General features: G+C 42.9%; 2 protein-coding genes across 2 annotated transcripts in view; both read left to right on the forward strand.

Moving 5' to 3' along the window:
* LOC123498433 (pancreatic lipase-related protein 2-like) overlaps positions 1 to 10232 on the forward strand; it is a 13416-nt gene extending 3184 nt beyond the window's left edge. Inside the window, exons 4-12 of the mRNA XM_045245539.1 lie at positions 686 to 799; positions 2506 to 2652; positions 5381 to 5627; positions 6326 to 6400; positions 6616 to 6725; positions 7065 to 7188; positions 7671 to 7803; positions 9418 to 9591; positions 9972 to 10232. Coding sequence (XP_045101474.1) covers positions 686 to 799; positions 2506 to 2652; positions 5381 to 5627; positions 6326 to 6400; positions 6616 to 6725; positions 7065 to 7188; positions 7671 to 7803; positions 9418 to 9591; positions 9972 to 10047 — 1200 coding nt within the window. The 3' untranslated portion in view covers positions 10048 to 10232. The remainder of the gene's footprint in view (positions 1 to 685; positions 800 to 2505; positions 2653 to 5380; positions 5628 to 6325; positions 6401 to 6615; positions 6726 to 7064; positions 7189 to 7670; positions 7804 to 9417; positions 9592 to 9971) is intronic.
* Positions 10233 to 12000: 1768 nt separating this feature from the next.
* Positions 12001 to 12500, forward strand: part of LOC123519370 — a 1868-nt gene continuing 1368 nt past the window's right edge. The window contains exons 1-2 of the mRNA XM_045280648.1: positions 12001 to 12352; positions 12455 to 12500. The exon at positions 12455 to 12500 is cut by the window's right edge and continues 1209 nt beyond it. Of these exons, the coding sequence (XP_045136583.1) occupies positions 12077 to 12352; positions 12455 to 12500 (322 nt within the window). The 5' untranslated portion in view covers positions 12001 to 12076. The remainder of the gene's footprint in view (positions 12353 to 12454) is intronic.

A 12500-nucleotide genomic window follows, 5' to 3' on the forward strand; every position in this document is an offset into this window, starting at 1 on the left:
GAGGATTTTTCAGGATATTTTTACGATGGTAGTGGTGGTGGTGAGGAAGAAGAAGAGAAGGACTAAGAAAAAAGATAGAAGAAGAGGAAGACTAAGATAAAGAGGAAGAGGAGGAGGAGGAGGAGGAGGAGTCAAATTTTCAAGAGTGTTTTTACGGTTCAAGTGACAGATTAACAAGTTTTCCACATTACTAACACCAGAAAGTCTTGCGAACCCTTCTAGATGTTTTAAGGCTGTTTTCTTATTATTTTTCTTTTTTTTATGTTTCTAGTCACTTCCACATAACTATTTGAAAACAATCGCGGTGAGAAAGAGCGATTTTTCTTTATTATTGTCATTACTTGCTACATTTTCATATTAATATTTGAAAACAGTCGTGGAGAGAGAGAGAGAGAGAGAGAGAGAGAGAGAGAGAGACGCTTGACTCTAACCACGACTATTTTCCAAGGCCACAGAGATGATTAGCAGAGTTTTCAAGAGTGTTAATCATATAGAAATCTTGTCACTGCCTTTAGAACCATAAAAACACCTTAAAAATGCGTGGTAATTTAAATAAAGCCTTCTGAAATAGTACAAGTGTAGCATAGAAGCGTCTGAGAATACGAGACAGAGATAAAGAGATAGAGAGCGAGAGAGCAAACCCTTTTAAAATACCAACCTCTTTCCCTCTTTTTCATCTCCACAGCCACTTGATCCTGGCCGCCTCAGCACCATTCTCGGGGCGCCCTTCGTACCAAACCAGCCCTTCAAGATTGTCACTCACGGTTACTTCTCTCACGGAGCAGTAGCATGGGCGCAGGTAAGGCACTGGGACACACAGGCTGACACCTTCAGTACCATGGCGCGTTTCCACATTCATTCTGCTTACTATTTGATTTTATACAGTACCAGAAACTCATGTGGGGGATTAAAATAGTGAAGACCGTGGCCATTAATCTTCTGTCCTCCATAAACCCTTCCTAGAGTCAATAAAATCATACACAGATCTTAAATACTTTCATAACGCGTTTCCATATTCATTCTGGTGACTATTTGGTGATTTCATACAGCTTCAGAAACTTATGTGGTGGATTAAAATAGTGAAAACTGTGGCCATTACTTTTCTGACCTCCATAGACCCTTCCTAATGTCAATAAAATGGTCTAATCGTACACAAATCTCAAGGTAAAATGTGTCCCAGTACTGAAGGGATTAATGATAAAGGTGAGGGTGTGAAAGGGTTAAAGTATGGGACAGGTACAGACAGGGATAAGGGTGAGGGCGAGGGTGTAAGGGTGAGGATGCAAGGGTTGAGGTGTAAGGGTTGAGGAGATTTTAGCAAGTTCAAGGGTCTTTTGTAGCGTCTGGAGGTCAAAGGTTGGGTGGGGCAGTGTTATCTTGAGTGTGTGTGTGTGTGTGTGTGTGTGTGTGTGTGTGTGTGTGTGTGTGTGTGTGTGTGTGTGTGTGTGTGTGTATCTCTATCTCCCTTCCTCCTCGTCCTCCTTGTCTTCATCCTCCTCCTCCTCCTCCTCCTCCTCTCCATCTAAGATATGATTTATCTCTGACACGTAAATATTTGATAAGAAAGTTTAATACGACAATATTGTGATCACTTTCTCCTTCTCTCCTCCTCCTCCTCCTCTTTCTCTTCTTTCTCTTTCTTCTTTTTCTCCTCTTCCTCTTTCTTCTTTTTCTCCTGTGATAGAAATATACTTTTCCTCCTCGTCCTCCTCCTCCTTTTCTTCTTTCCCTCTTTCTTCTTCTTCTTCTCTTTCTTCTTCTTCTCCTCTTTCTTCTTCTCCTCTTCCTCTTCCCTGTCTCCTTCTGCTCTTCCTTCTCCTCCTCCTTCTCCTTTTCTTCTTCTTCTTCTTCTTCTCCTCTTTCTTCTTCTCCTCTTCCTCTTCCTTCTCCTTTGATCAAAAAATACTGAGAGGGAAGGTATGTTTTTCTCCTCCTCCTCCTCCTCGTCCTCCTCCTCTTCCTCCTCCTGTTCCTCCTCCTTGTCATCCTCCTTCTCCTTCTCCTTCTCATCTTCCTCCTCGTCCTTCTGTTTTATCTTCTTATTTTCTTCACATGTTCCTTATTTTCTTTTTTTTTTTCTTTCTATTCCCACGTTCGTCATTTTATCATTTTTGTATTCCTTCTTATTTCTATTTTTTTCGTTGTTCTTCTTTTGGTTTCTTATTTCATTATGTTCCTCATTTTCTTATGTTCTTTGTTATTATTATTTTTTTTCGTGATGTTCTGCTGTCATGTTCTATTTACTTCATGTTCTGTGTCTACCTAAGTCACATTCCTACATTTTTATCCTTCATGTTCCTATTCTCATACTAATCTCATATTCTAACTAATCTCATTCTCCTTATTAATCTCATACCTATCCTAAAACTTAACCTAACCTAACCTTTTCTCATCTTATCTCCTAACCTAACCTAACTTAACTTAACCTTAACCAAACCTAACTTAACCTAACCTAACCAAACCTAATCTTACTAGCCTAACCTTTACCTAACGTCACACCTGCAGACACTGAAGGGGGAGCTACTGAGGGCGCAGGACCAGAACGTCGTGGTGGTGGACTGGAGTGTAGGAGCCATGCCGCCATACACTCAGGCTGTGGCGAACCTGCGTCTTGTGGGGGAGCAGCTGGCTTACCTCATCTACTCCCTCAATGTAAGGATGGAGGGAAGGAGGGGGTGTAGGAGAGATAGCAGGAAGGATAGATGGAGGGAAGGAGAGAAGGAGGGAGTGTAGGAAAGACAGAAAGAAGGATGGATGGATGGAAGGAGAGAAAGGAAAGAAAGGGAGTGTAGGAAAGAGGCATGGACGGAAGGAGAGGAAAGATAGAAAGAAGAATGGATGGAGGGAAGGATAGAGGAAGGAAAGAGAGTGTAGGAAAGATAGAAAGAAGGATGGATAAAGAGGGAGAAGAGAGGAAGGAAAGGAGGTGTAGGAAAGATAGAAGGAAGGAAGGAGAAAGGAAGGAGAGAGGAAGGGAAGGGGGAGTGTAGGAGAGATAGAAGGAAGGAGACACAGGAAAAGAAAACCAAGATAATGATAAATGAAATGTGGAAGAGAGAGAGAGAGAGAGAGAGAGAGAGAGAGAGAGAGAGAGAGAGAGAGAGACGAAACAACAATGCAAAATTCTCGACACAACCAACTGAACTGACAACTTGACCAGTGAGGAACAATAAAGATGAGGAAGCGCCGATGCAAAGGTCAAACTTCCCTGACGATACCTGACCTGACCTGGGGGGGGGGAGAGGGAGGAGGAAGAAAGAGGATGGAGAGACAGTCACCTCATATTCTCAAACATTTATATTCTTCACTTCCATTACTTTCAAAAACTTTATTGAAATTTACACGAGTTTTTAAGGTGTTTTTTTTACGTTTCTAGAGGCAGATTGACAAGATTTCTGTATTATTAACTGGAGAAACACTCTTGAAAACTCAGCCAGTCATCTCTGTCGCCTTGGAAAACACTCGTGGTGAGAGAAGAGCGTTTCTAAATACGGATAGAGAGATGGAAGGAGGGAGGCAGGGGTGGATGGAGAGTAGGAATGATAGGGCACATTGAGGGACGGAAAGGAGACATGGAGGAAGGAGGGAAAGAAAGAGATGGAGAGACAGAGATGGATGGAGAGGAAGGGAAGAAAAGCGAGGTGGAAGAGTAGAAAAGTTAGGAGATATGGAGAGAACGAAGGAAGGAGGTATGGAGGGAAAGAAGGAAAAAAGAGATAGAAAATATATAGATGGATAGATGAAGGGAAGGGATAGGGAAGGATAGAAGGAGATCAGGAAGGAAGGAAGGAAGTATGGAGGAAAGGAGGGAAAGAAAGAGATGGAGAAATAGATGAATGGATGGATGGAGGGAGGGAGGGAGAGAAAGTGAGGTGGAGGAGTAGGAAAGATGGGTGGAGGCATGGAGGCATGGAGGAGGGAACGAAGGAGGTATGGAGAGGAGGGAAAGAGGGAGGAATGGAGAGATAGATGGATGGATGGAGGGTGGGAAGGAGACCTGTAGGGAAAGAGGCTTAGAGAGAGAGAGAGAGAGAGAGAGAGAGAGAGAGAGAGAGAGAGAGAGAGATAGAGAGGAGAGAGAGAGAAAGATTAGATAAAATGATCTTCAAAAAACGACCAAAACATATTTAAACACAATCAGACATTCCCAAAACAAACATTTCAAGGCAAATATATAAAAACACACACTCAAAACAAACATTGTCTCAAAACACACTCAAAACAAATATTCTCTCAAAACACACTCACTACAAACATTCTCTCAAAACACTAAAAAAAAAACATTCTATCAAAAACACACTCAAAAACAAACATTCTCTCAAAACACACTCAAAAACAAACAGTCTCTTAAAACACACTCAAAACAAACATTCTCTCAAAACACACTCAAAACAAACATTCTCTCAAAACACACTCAAAACAAACATTCTCTCAAAACACACTCAAAACAAACATTCTCTCAAAACACACTCAAAACAAACATTCTCTCAAAACACACTCAAAACAAACATTCTCTCAAAACACACTCAAAACAAACATTCTCTCAAAACACTCAAAAAAAAAATAACTATCAAAAACACACTCAAAACAAACATTCTCTCAAAACACACTCAAAACAAACATTCTCTCAAAACACACTCAAAACAAACATTCTCTCAAAACACACTCAAAACAAACATTCTCTCAAAACACTCAAAACAAACATTCTCTCAAAACACACTCAAAACATTCTCTCAAAACACACTCAAAACAAACATTCTCTCAAAACACACTCAAAACAAACATTCTCTCAAAACACACTCAAAACAAACATTCTCTCAAAACACACTCAAAACAAACATTCTCTCAAAACACACTCAAAACAAACATTCTCTCAAAACACACTCAAAACAAACATTCTCTCAAAACACACTCAAAACATTATCTCAAAACACACTCAAAACAAACATTCTCAAAACACACTCAAAAACAAACATTCTCTCAAAACACACTCAAAACATTATCTCAAAACACACTCACTACAAACATTCTCTCAAAACACTAAAAAAAAAACATTCTATCAAAAACACACTCAAAAACAAACATTCTCTCAAAACACTAAAAAAAAAAAACATTCTATCAAAAACACACTCAAAACAAACATTCTCTCAAAACACACTCAAAACAAAGTCTCAAAACACACTCAAAACAAACATTCTCTCAAAACACACTCAAAACAAACATTCTCTCAAAACACACTCAAAACAAACACTCAAAAACACACTCAAACATTCTCTCAAAACACACTCAAAACATTCTCTCAAAACACACTCAAAACATTCTCTCAAAACACACTCAAAACAAACAGTCTCTCAAAACACACTCACTACTCTCCTTCCAGCAATTCGCAGACGTCCCAATCAGCGCGTTCCACCTGATCGGGCACAGTTTGGGGGCACACCTTAGCGGGCAGGCGGGCACCATCTTGCAGCGAACGTATGGCCTGAAGGTGCCTCGTATTACTGGCCTGGACCCCGCCGAGCCTTACTTCAACGACACACACCCCATAACGAGACTGGAAACCTCTGATGCTGAGTTTGTTGATGTTATTCATACAGATGACGCAGCTATTCTTGGCTTCCCTCTTAGTAAGTTACAGTTTTCCTTGTTATTGTTGTTGATTTTGTCTTTTTCTTTCAGTTCGTGTTTATTTCCTCTTCCCAGTCCTCCGGCATTTTTTTTTTCTATTAATTGTTTGTGTGTGTTTGTTTGTTGTTATTTGTTTACTTACTTTTTCGGCAAGAACTGGTTAAACTAGCACTAACTTCTAGAAATATCGCCGGAATCTTCAAAACCCCAATAACTTCCACTGCAGCCTGTCAAACTATCCCTGGAACCTTGAAAACTACAATAACTTCCACTGCAGCCTGTCAAACTATCCCTGGAACCTTGAAAACCACAATAACTTCCACTACAGTCTGTCAAACTATTCCTGGAACCTTGAAAACCTCAATAACTTCCACTACAGCCTGTCAAACAATCATTGAAACCTTGAAAACCCCAATAACTTCCACTAAAACTTGAAAACCCCCATCAACTTCCGCTATAACCATGAGAAAAAAACACTTTGAAAACCCTAATAACTTCTACTACAACTTGTCAAACTATCACTAGAACCTTGAAAACTCTAATAACTTCTACTACAACCTGTCAAACTACCCTTGGAACCATGAAAACACATTTGAAAACCCCGCCAATAACTTCCACTATAAAATATCGAGAGGAGATTTTTTTTAAGAGTATTCCATCGTGAACTGATATTAACACTGGTCTCTTCTTTGTACAGGTATTGGAATGACACAGCCTATTGGACACCTTGACTTCTTTCCCAACGGAGGCAGTCAACCGGGATGTGATAATGGTAAGATAGATAGAGATAAATAAATAGATAGACAGATAGATAGGTGAGCAAATAAATGAATAAATAAACATGAAAAATAGCTAAATTAATAGGTAAATAATGATAATACTTCAAATAAGCTCTTTCTTTCTTTCTCTTTCTATTTAAATAACACCTCCATTCTCTCTCATTCACCGACATGTTCTCTAATTGGTCCGTTTTCTTCGCGTTTCAAGGGGCACTCAACTGTCACCACACGCGGGCCATCACTTACTTCACGGAGTCCATCAGGCAGTCTTGTCCCTTCATGGCTGTTGCTTGCCCCTCCTACCAAAAGTTCCTTGATGTAAGTGTGTGTGTGTGTGTGTGTGTGTGTGTGTGTGTGTGTGTGTGTGTGTGTGTGTGTGTGTGTTTCTCTCTATGGTTTTGTTTGTATTTATTCATGTATTTCTCTCTCTCTCTCTCTCTCTCTCTCTCTCTCTCTCTCTCTCTCTCTCATTCTTTCCTGTTTTTTTTTCCTCTATCAAATTTTTCTCTCCCTCCACTTTCTCCTCCTCTTCTAAATCTTCACTCCTCCTCCTCCTCCTCCTCCTCCTCCTCTTCCTCTTCCTCTTCCTTTTCCTCCTCGTCCTCCTTCTCTTCCTCCTCTTTCTTCTCTAATCCCCCCTGCGTCTCTTCCTCCCAGGGTGAATGTTGGGGGTGCAAGGGGGCCCACACCTGCTCCCCCATGGGTCTGGCCGCCTCCCCCATCATGGTGCCCCCTCGGACATCCCTCTACCTGGAGACTGCAGGCCAGAGCCCCCATTGTGGTAAGTCTGGTGGTGGTGGTGGTGGTAGTGTTGGTGGTGGTGGTGGTGGTGGTGGTGGTGGTGGTGGTGTTTCTTCTTCCTCCTCTTTCTCCTCCTCCTCCTTCTCCTCTTTCTCCTCCTCTTTCTCTTTCTCTTCTTTGTCTCGTTTTTTTTCTCTCCTGGTCTTCCTTCATCTCCTACTTGTCCTCCTCCTCCTCCTCCTCCTCCTCCTCCTCCTCCTCCTCCTCCTCCTCCTCCTCCTACTACTACTACTACTACTACTACTACTACTACTACTACTACTACTTTTTCATCTCTCCGTCTGTGTTTTCCTCCTCCTCCTCCTCCTCCTCACCCCATTACCACCACCACCACCACCACCACCACCACCACCACAACAACAACAACAACAACAACAACTTATTACTCTTGTTAAGATAGAAAACAAAATGTCGATTTAACCACCAATACTAACTCTCTCTCCTCTCTCTCTCTCCCCCCAGGGTATCACTACAGGGTGAGTGTGACGGTGAGCAACAGCAGCGAGGCACGGGCACATCTTGGGGAGTTTGCGATAACCCACGTCAGGTTGGAGGGACACAAGGATTACTCCCCCGTGCTCAAACTCTCCACACAGTGAGTACTCAAAGGGAACCGTGTCAATATAAACCCCTTCAGTAGCGTGACAAGTTTCCTTATTCATCCTGCTTAGTATCTGGTGATTTTCCACAGCTTCAGAAACTCATGTGGGGATTGCAATAGTAAAGGCTCTGGCCATTAATCTTCTGAACTCCATAGACCCTTCCTAATGTCAATAAAATGGTCTAATGCATGAGTTTGGGTGTGATTAGTGATTAGACGATTTTATTGACATTAGGAAGTGTCTATGCAGGTCAGAAGATCAATGGCCAGTCTTTACTATTTCAACTTCTTCAGTACTGGGATTAATTTTTACCTTGAGTTTTGTGTGTGATTAGTCCATTTTATTGACATTAGGAAGGGTCTATGGGGTCGGAAGATTAATGGCCAGAGTCTTCACTATTTGAATCCCCACATAAGTTTCTGAAGGTGTATCAAATCGCTAAGTAGTAACCAGAAGGAATATGGACACGCGTCATAGCATTGAATGGGTTAATCGGTTGCTATTTTTCTTTTTGGTTTCATTATTTCGTATCTTCTGTTATATATTTCTTTCTATTTTTTCCGCCGTGGAGAGAGATGGGGGGGGAGCCGGATTAGTGGTGGTGGTGGTGGTTGGCAAGAACTATAGAAGAAGAATATTAAAAGCGCAGTGTAATTAAGAATCTTTGGAAAGTGGTAGAGGGACACAGAGGTGTTTTTTTTCCCTTTTCCTGTTACATTATATTGTTTTATTACTTAGATTTAACAGCAAAAGAGAAAAGAATGGGGGCTGCCGTGGTACACTGGAACCATGCGTGCTTTAGTATACGAGGGGTCTCTAAACGCACGGGTTCGAATCCTGTCCACGGTCCGAGTGTAGGTTGGGCTTCCTCACTCAGGGCAATGGTTTCTAGCGGGTGGGCTTTGAGATAGGAGGTACCACAAAAAGTATCCCCTTTAGCCCATAAACTCCCGTGAAAAGCCCACATGGTATAAATAAAAAAAAAAAAAATAATAAGACCCGTGACTATTTTTAGAGATCCGTGAGACCTCTGACCCCAAAGCACGCATGGTTCCAGTGTACCACGGCGGCCCCCATTCTTTTCTCTTTTGCTGTTAAATCTAAGTAATAAAACAATATAATGTAAAAAGAAAAGGAAAAAAAACACCTCTGCGTCCCTCTACCACTTTCCAAAGATTCTTAATTACACTGCGCTTTTAATATTCTTCTTCTATAGTTCTTGCCAACCACCACCACCACCACAAAACCTGCCACCACCACCACCACTAATCCGGCTCTCTCTCTCTCTCTCTCTCTCTCTCTCTCTCTCTCTCTTAGTACTCAGAAAGTTGTAAGAAGTGAAATAATAAGGAAATTTTTGTTTACACGTCAGAAAAGAAAGTGGGAAATATGAATTAAGTGTTTTTTCAAGTAACAGGATGTCTAGGAAACTGTTGAACCAAAGGAAATGAGTTCACTACTACTACTACTACTACTACTACTACTACCTTCCCTTTCTGTACAACGCACTACAACAACAACAACTACTACTACTATTACTACATCATAACCGCAAATCCTGCCTCTACCACCTCCACCACTAACCAACCCATCCTCTCTGTCCCCAGGTCCCACTACTACGAGGCAGGAACCACACAGCGTCGAGTGATCTTAACGAGAGACATTGGCAAGCTGCAGACACTCACGCTACACTTTGAGGACCCTACTTGGCTGCTTCCTCGTTTCACTACTGGTGTTTACATTGAGTCAGTCAGCGTGGAGCCTCTTGGAAGGGACGTAAGGTGAGTGAGGGTGTAAAGAAGGGTGTGGAGGGAAAGATATGGAGGATTGAGGGTGTAGGGAAGGGAATTGTGGGTTTAAAGAAGGGAGGGTGTAAAGGAAGGTTTGGAGAGAAGGAGGGAGTGTGTGGAGAGGAGGGAAAGTAAAAGAGCGAAGGAAAGAAGGGACTGGTGGATGGAGGAAAAAATGAGGAAGGGAAGGAAGGAGGGAGAGTGTGCGTGGATGGATTGGTTGATTGACTGGCTGGCTAACTCATTGACACACACACACACACACACACACACACACACACACACACACACACACACACACACACACACACACACAGGTAAAGAAATGAATAGGTGAACTAAATAACTCTCTCTCTCTCTCTCTCCTGCAGGTGGCGGTTCTGCTTCGATGAGCCCTTCCAGAGACTCGACAGAGATTACAAGCTGACCCTCAAGAACATGTGTTGAACCAAACCCAACACAATCCAATCTTAACCTAACCTAACCTAACCTAACCCAACCCAACCCAAACTAACCTAACCTAACCTAACCCAACCCAACCCAACCCAACCCAAACTTAACCTAACCTAATTTAACTTAACCCAATCTAACCCAACCCACAACTAACTTAATCTGACCTAACCTAATTTAACCTAACCTAACCTAACCTACCTGACCTAACCTAACCTAACCTGACCTGACCTGACCTGACCTAACCTGACCCAGCCTAACCTAACCTAATGTAACCTGACTAATTATCTCATTTTTTATCTCATTACTTTTTTTTATCTATTTCTTTCACTATTACTATCACCACCACCACCACCACCACCACCACCACCACCACCACCACCACCACCACCACTACCACCACTACTACTACTGCTACTGCTATTCACCCCTCCATTACCTTACATCCTCTCCTCCCACCAATACCCCATCACTGTCCCCCCCCCACCCACGCCACTCCCACCTCACCACCATCACCACCATCATCTCTCTCATGTATACTTTTAAAATTAAGTCTCGTGTGCACTTTTTTTGATGTACACAATTTATTTTGTATACATGTAAACCTAAGTATTTCTCTGTATGTATGTATGTATGTATGTATGTATGTATGTATGTATGTATGTATGTATGTATGTATAAGTTGTAAATATGCTTGTAATTCTTTTGTATAATGGAAAATAAATGAATAAATCTCAAGATAGTTATTTTGTAATCATTATGTAATCCTTTTAACACACACACACACACACACACACACACACACACACACACACACACACACACACACACACTTCTCCACCTCCACCTTAAGCACACACAGACAAGCAAACGCACAGATAAACACACACACAGACAAACACACTTCTCCTTCACCTTTTAACACACACACACACACACACACACACACACACACACACACACATGACTTTCCTTTATGACGCCAGCGAAAGTTCTAGTTATTTTTAGTAGCAAACAAACAGAAAGAGAGAGAGAGTGTAGGAAAGGAAGGAAGAAAGAGGAGGGACAGGATGGGGAAGGTCAGGAGGGGAGAGGAAAAAGGATATAAAAAAATGGAGACGGGGGGGCTTTCCTTTTGTGACGTCAGAAAGATTAGTCATTTTGTGGCACGCACGTACACACACACACACACACACACACACACACACACACACACACACACACACACAGATTTATTGTCTTTGTACGTTATGACATGGCCTTGAACTCATTCCTCCTCCTCCTCCTCCTCCTCCTCCTCCTCAGTGTGTCCAGTACAAAAGAGAATGACTATAAGGAAACAAGGGATGAGCGACATTCCCAGCAAAATGAGATTGAAGGTATTAAATCTACATTCCCTAGAGACATTAGTTAAAAAGCAGGTCTGATGGAGGTCTTCAAGTGGCACAGGGGGACATAACAAGGGTGGCTAAGAGGCGGTCTGGTGGGGGTCTTCAAGTGGCACAGGGGGACATAACAAGGGTGGCTAAGAGGCGGTCTGGTGGGGATCTTCAAGTGGTGTAGAGGTTATAACAAGGGTGACATTAGCAAAGTTTTTAGGATCAGTAGCCGAGATAGGACCAGAAATAACGGGTTCAAGCTTCAAAAAATAGGTTAAGAAAGAGATGGGAAGGAACTGGTTGTGAAAGAGAGTGGTTGATGGCTGGGACGGACTCAGTAATCAGATTGTTGGTTGTGTGTTAATAGAGAACTTAAAAAGAAGATAAGACAGATATATGGACGGGAATGACAGGTGGAGAGAGGCAGGTGTGTTCATACAGGGACTGCCTCGTGTTGGCCTTATTCTCTTATGTCCTTATGCTCATACGTATGTCCTTCCACGTCCTTCTCCATTCCTCATCCACACATTCCTCCCCTCCTCCCCCCTCCCCAAGTGTCTCCCATCAACCACACCTTCAGAACCACTTCCACCCCTTGTGCTCCTCCCAGAAAGCCACTCCCGGACCACTCTCAGGAAGCAGCGGCCATGGGTCACTGCCACCAGGATATCACGTGGGCGCAACACCGGAAGCCTCAGGCGGCACTGTTATATAGTAGTGCCAAGGCGTGTGCGTACCAGACAGAACTCCTAAGTGCTGAAGACATGGCACAGTGTTGGTGGAGCGTCGCGGTGGTGGTAGTGGCGGTGGTGGTGGCGGCGCCCGGCGCGACGACAGAGAGAACCGAGGCGTGCCATATAACGCCCTCAGACACTCCGGGCAAGATGGACGTCTCCTGTGACTGCATGCAACGCCTGGCCAAGGTGGGTGTGGCGGCTGGGTGGGGCTGTGGTGTATGTTGTGGTGTGGTGTACCGTGGCGTGGTGAGGCGTGGTGTTCATAATCCTGACATGTTTTCTCCCCAGGTGGACGTGTCTGTGTCGACGCTCACCATCAACCAGACGGGGTGCG

Source organism: Portunus trituberculatus, chromosome 7, assembly GCF_017591435.1.
Source record: "Portunus trituberculatus isolate SZX2019 chromosome 7, ASM1759143v1, whole genome shotgun sequence".
In the NCBI taxonomy this organism is placed as follows: domain Eukaryota; kingdom Metazoa; phylum Arthropoda; class Malacostraca; order Decapoda; family Portunidae; genus Portunus; species Portunus trituberculatus.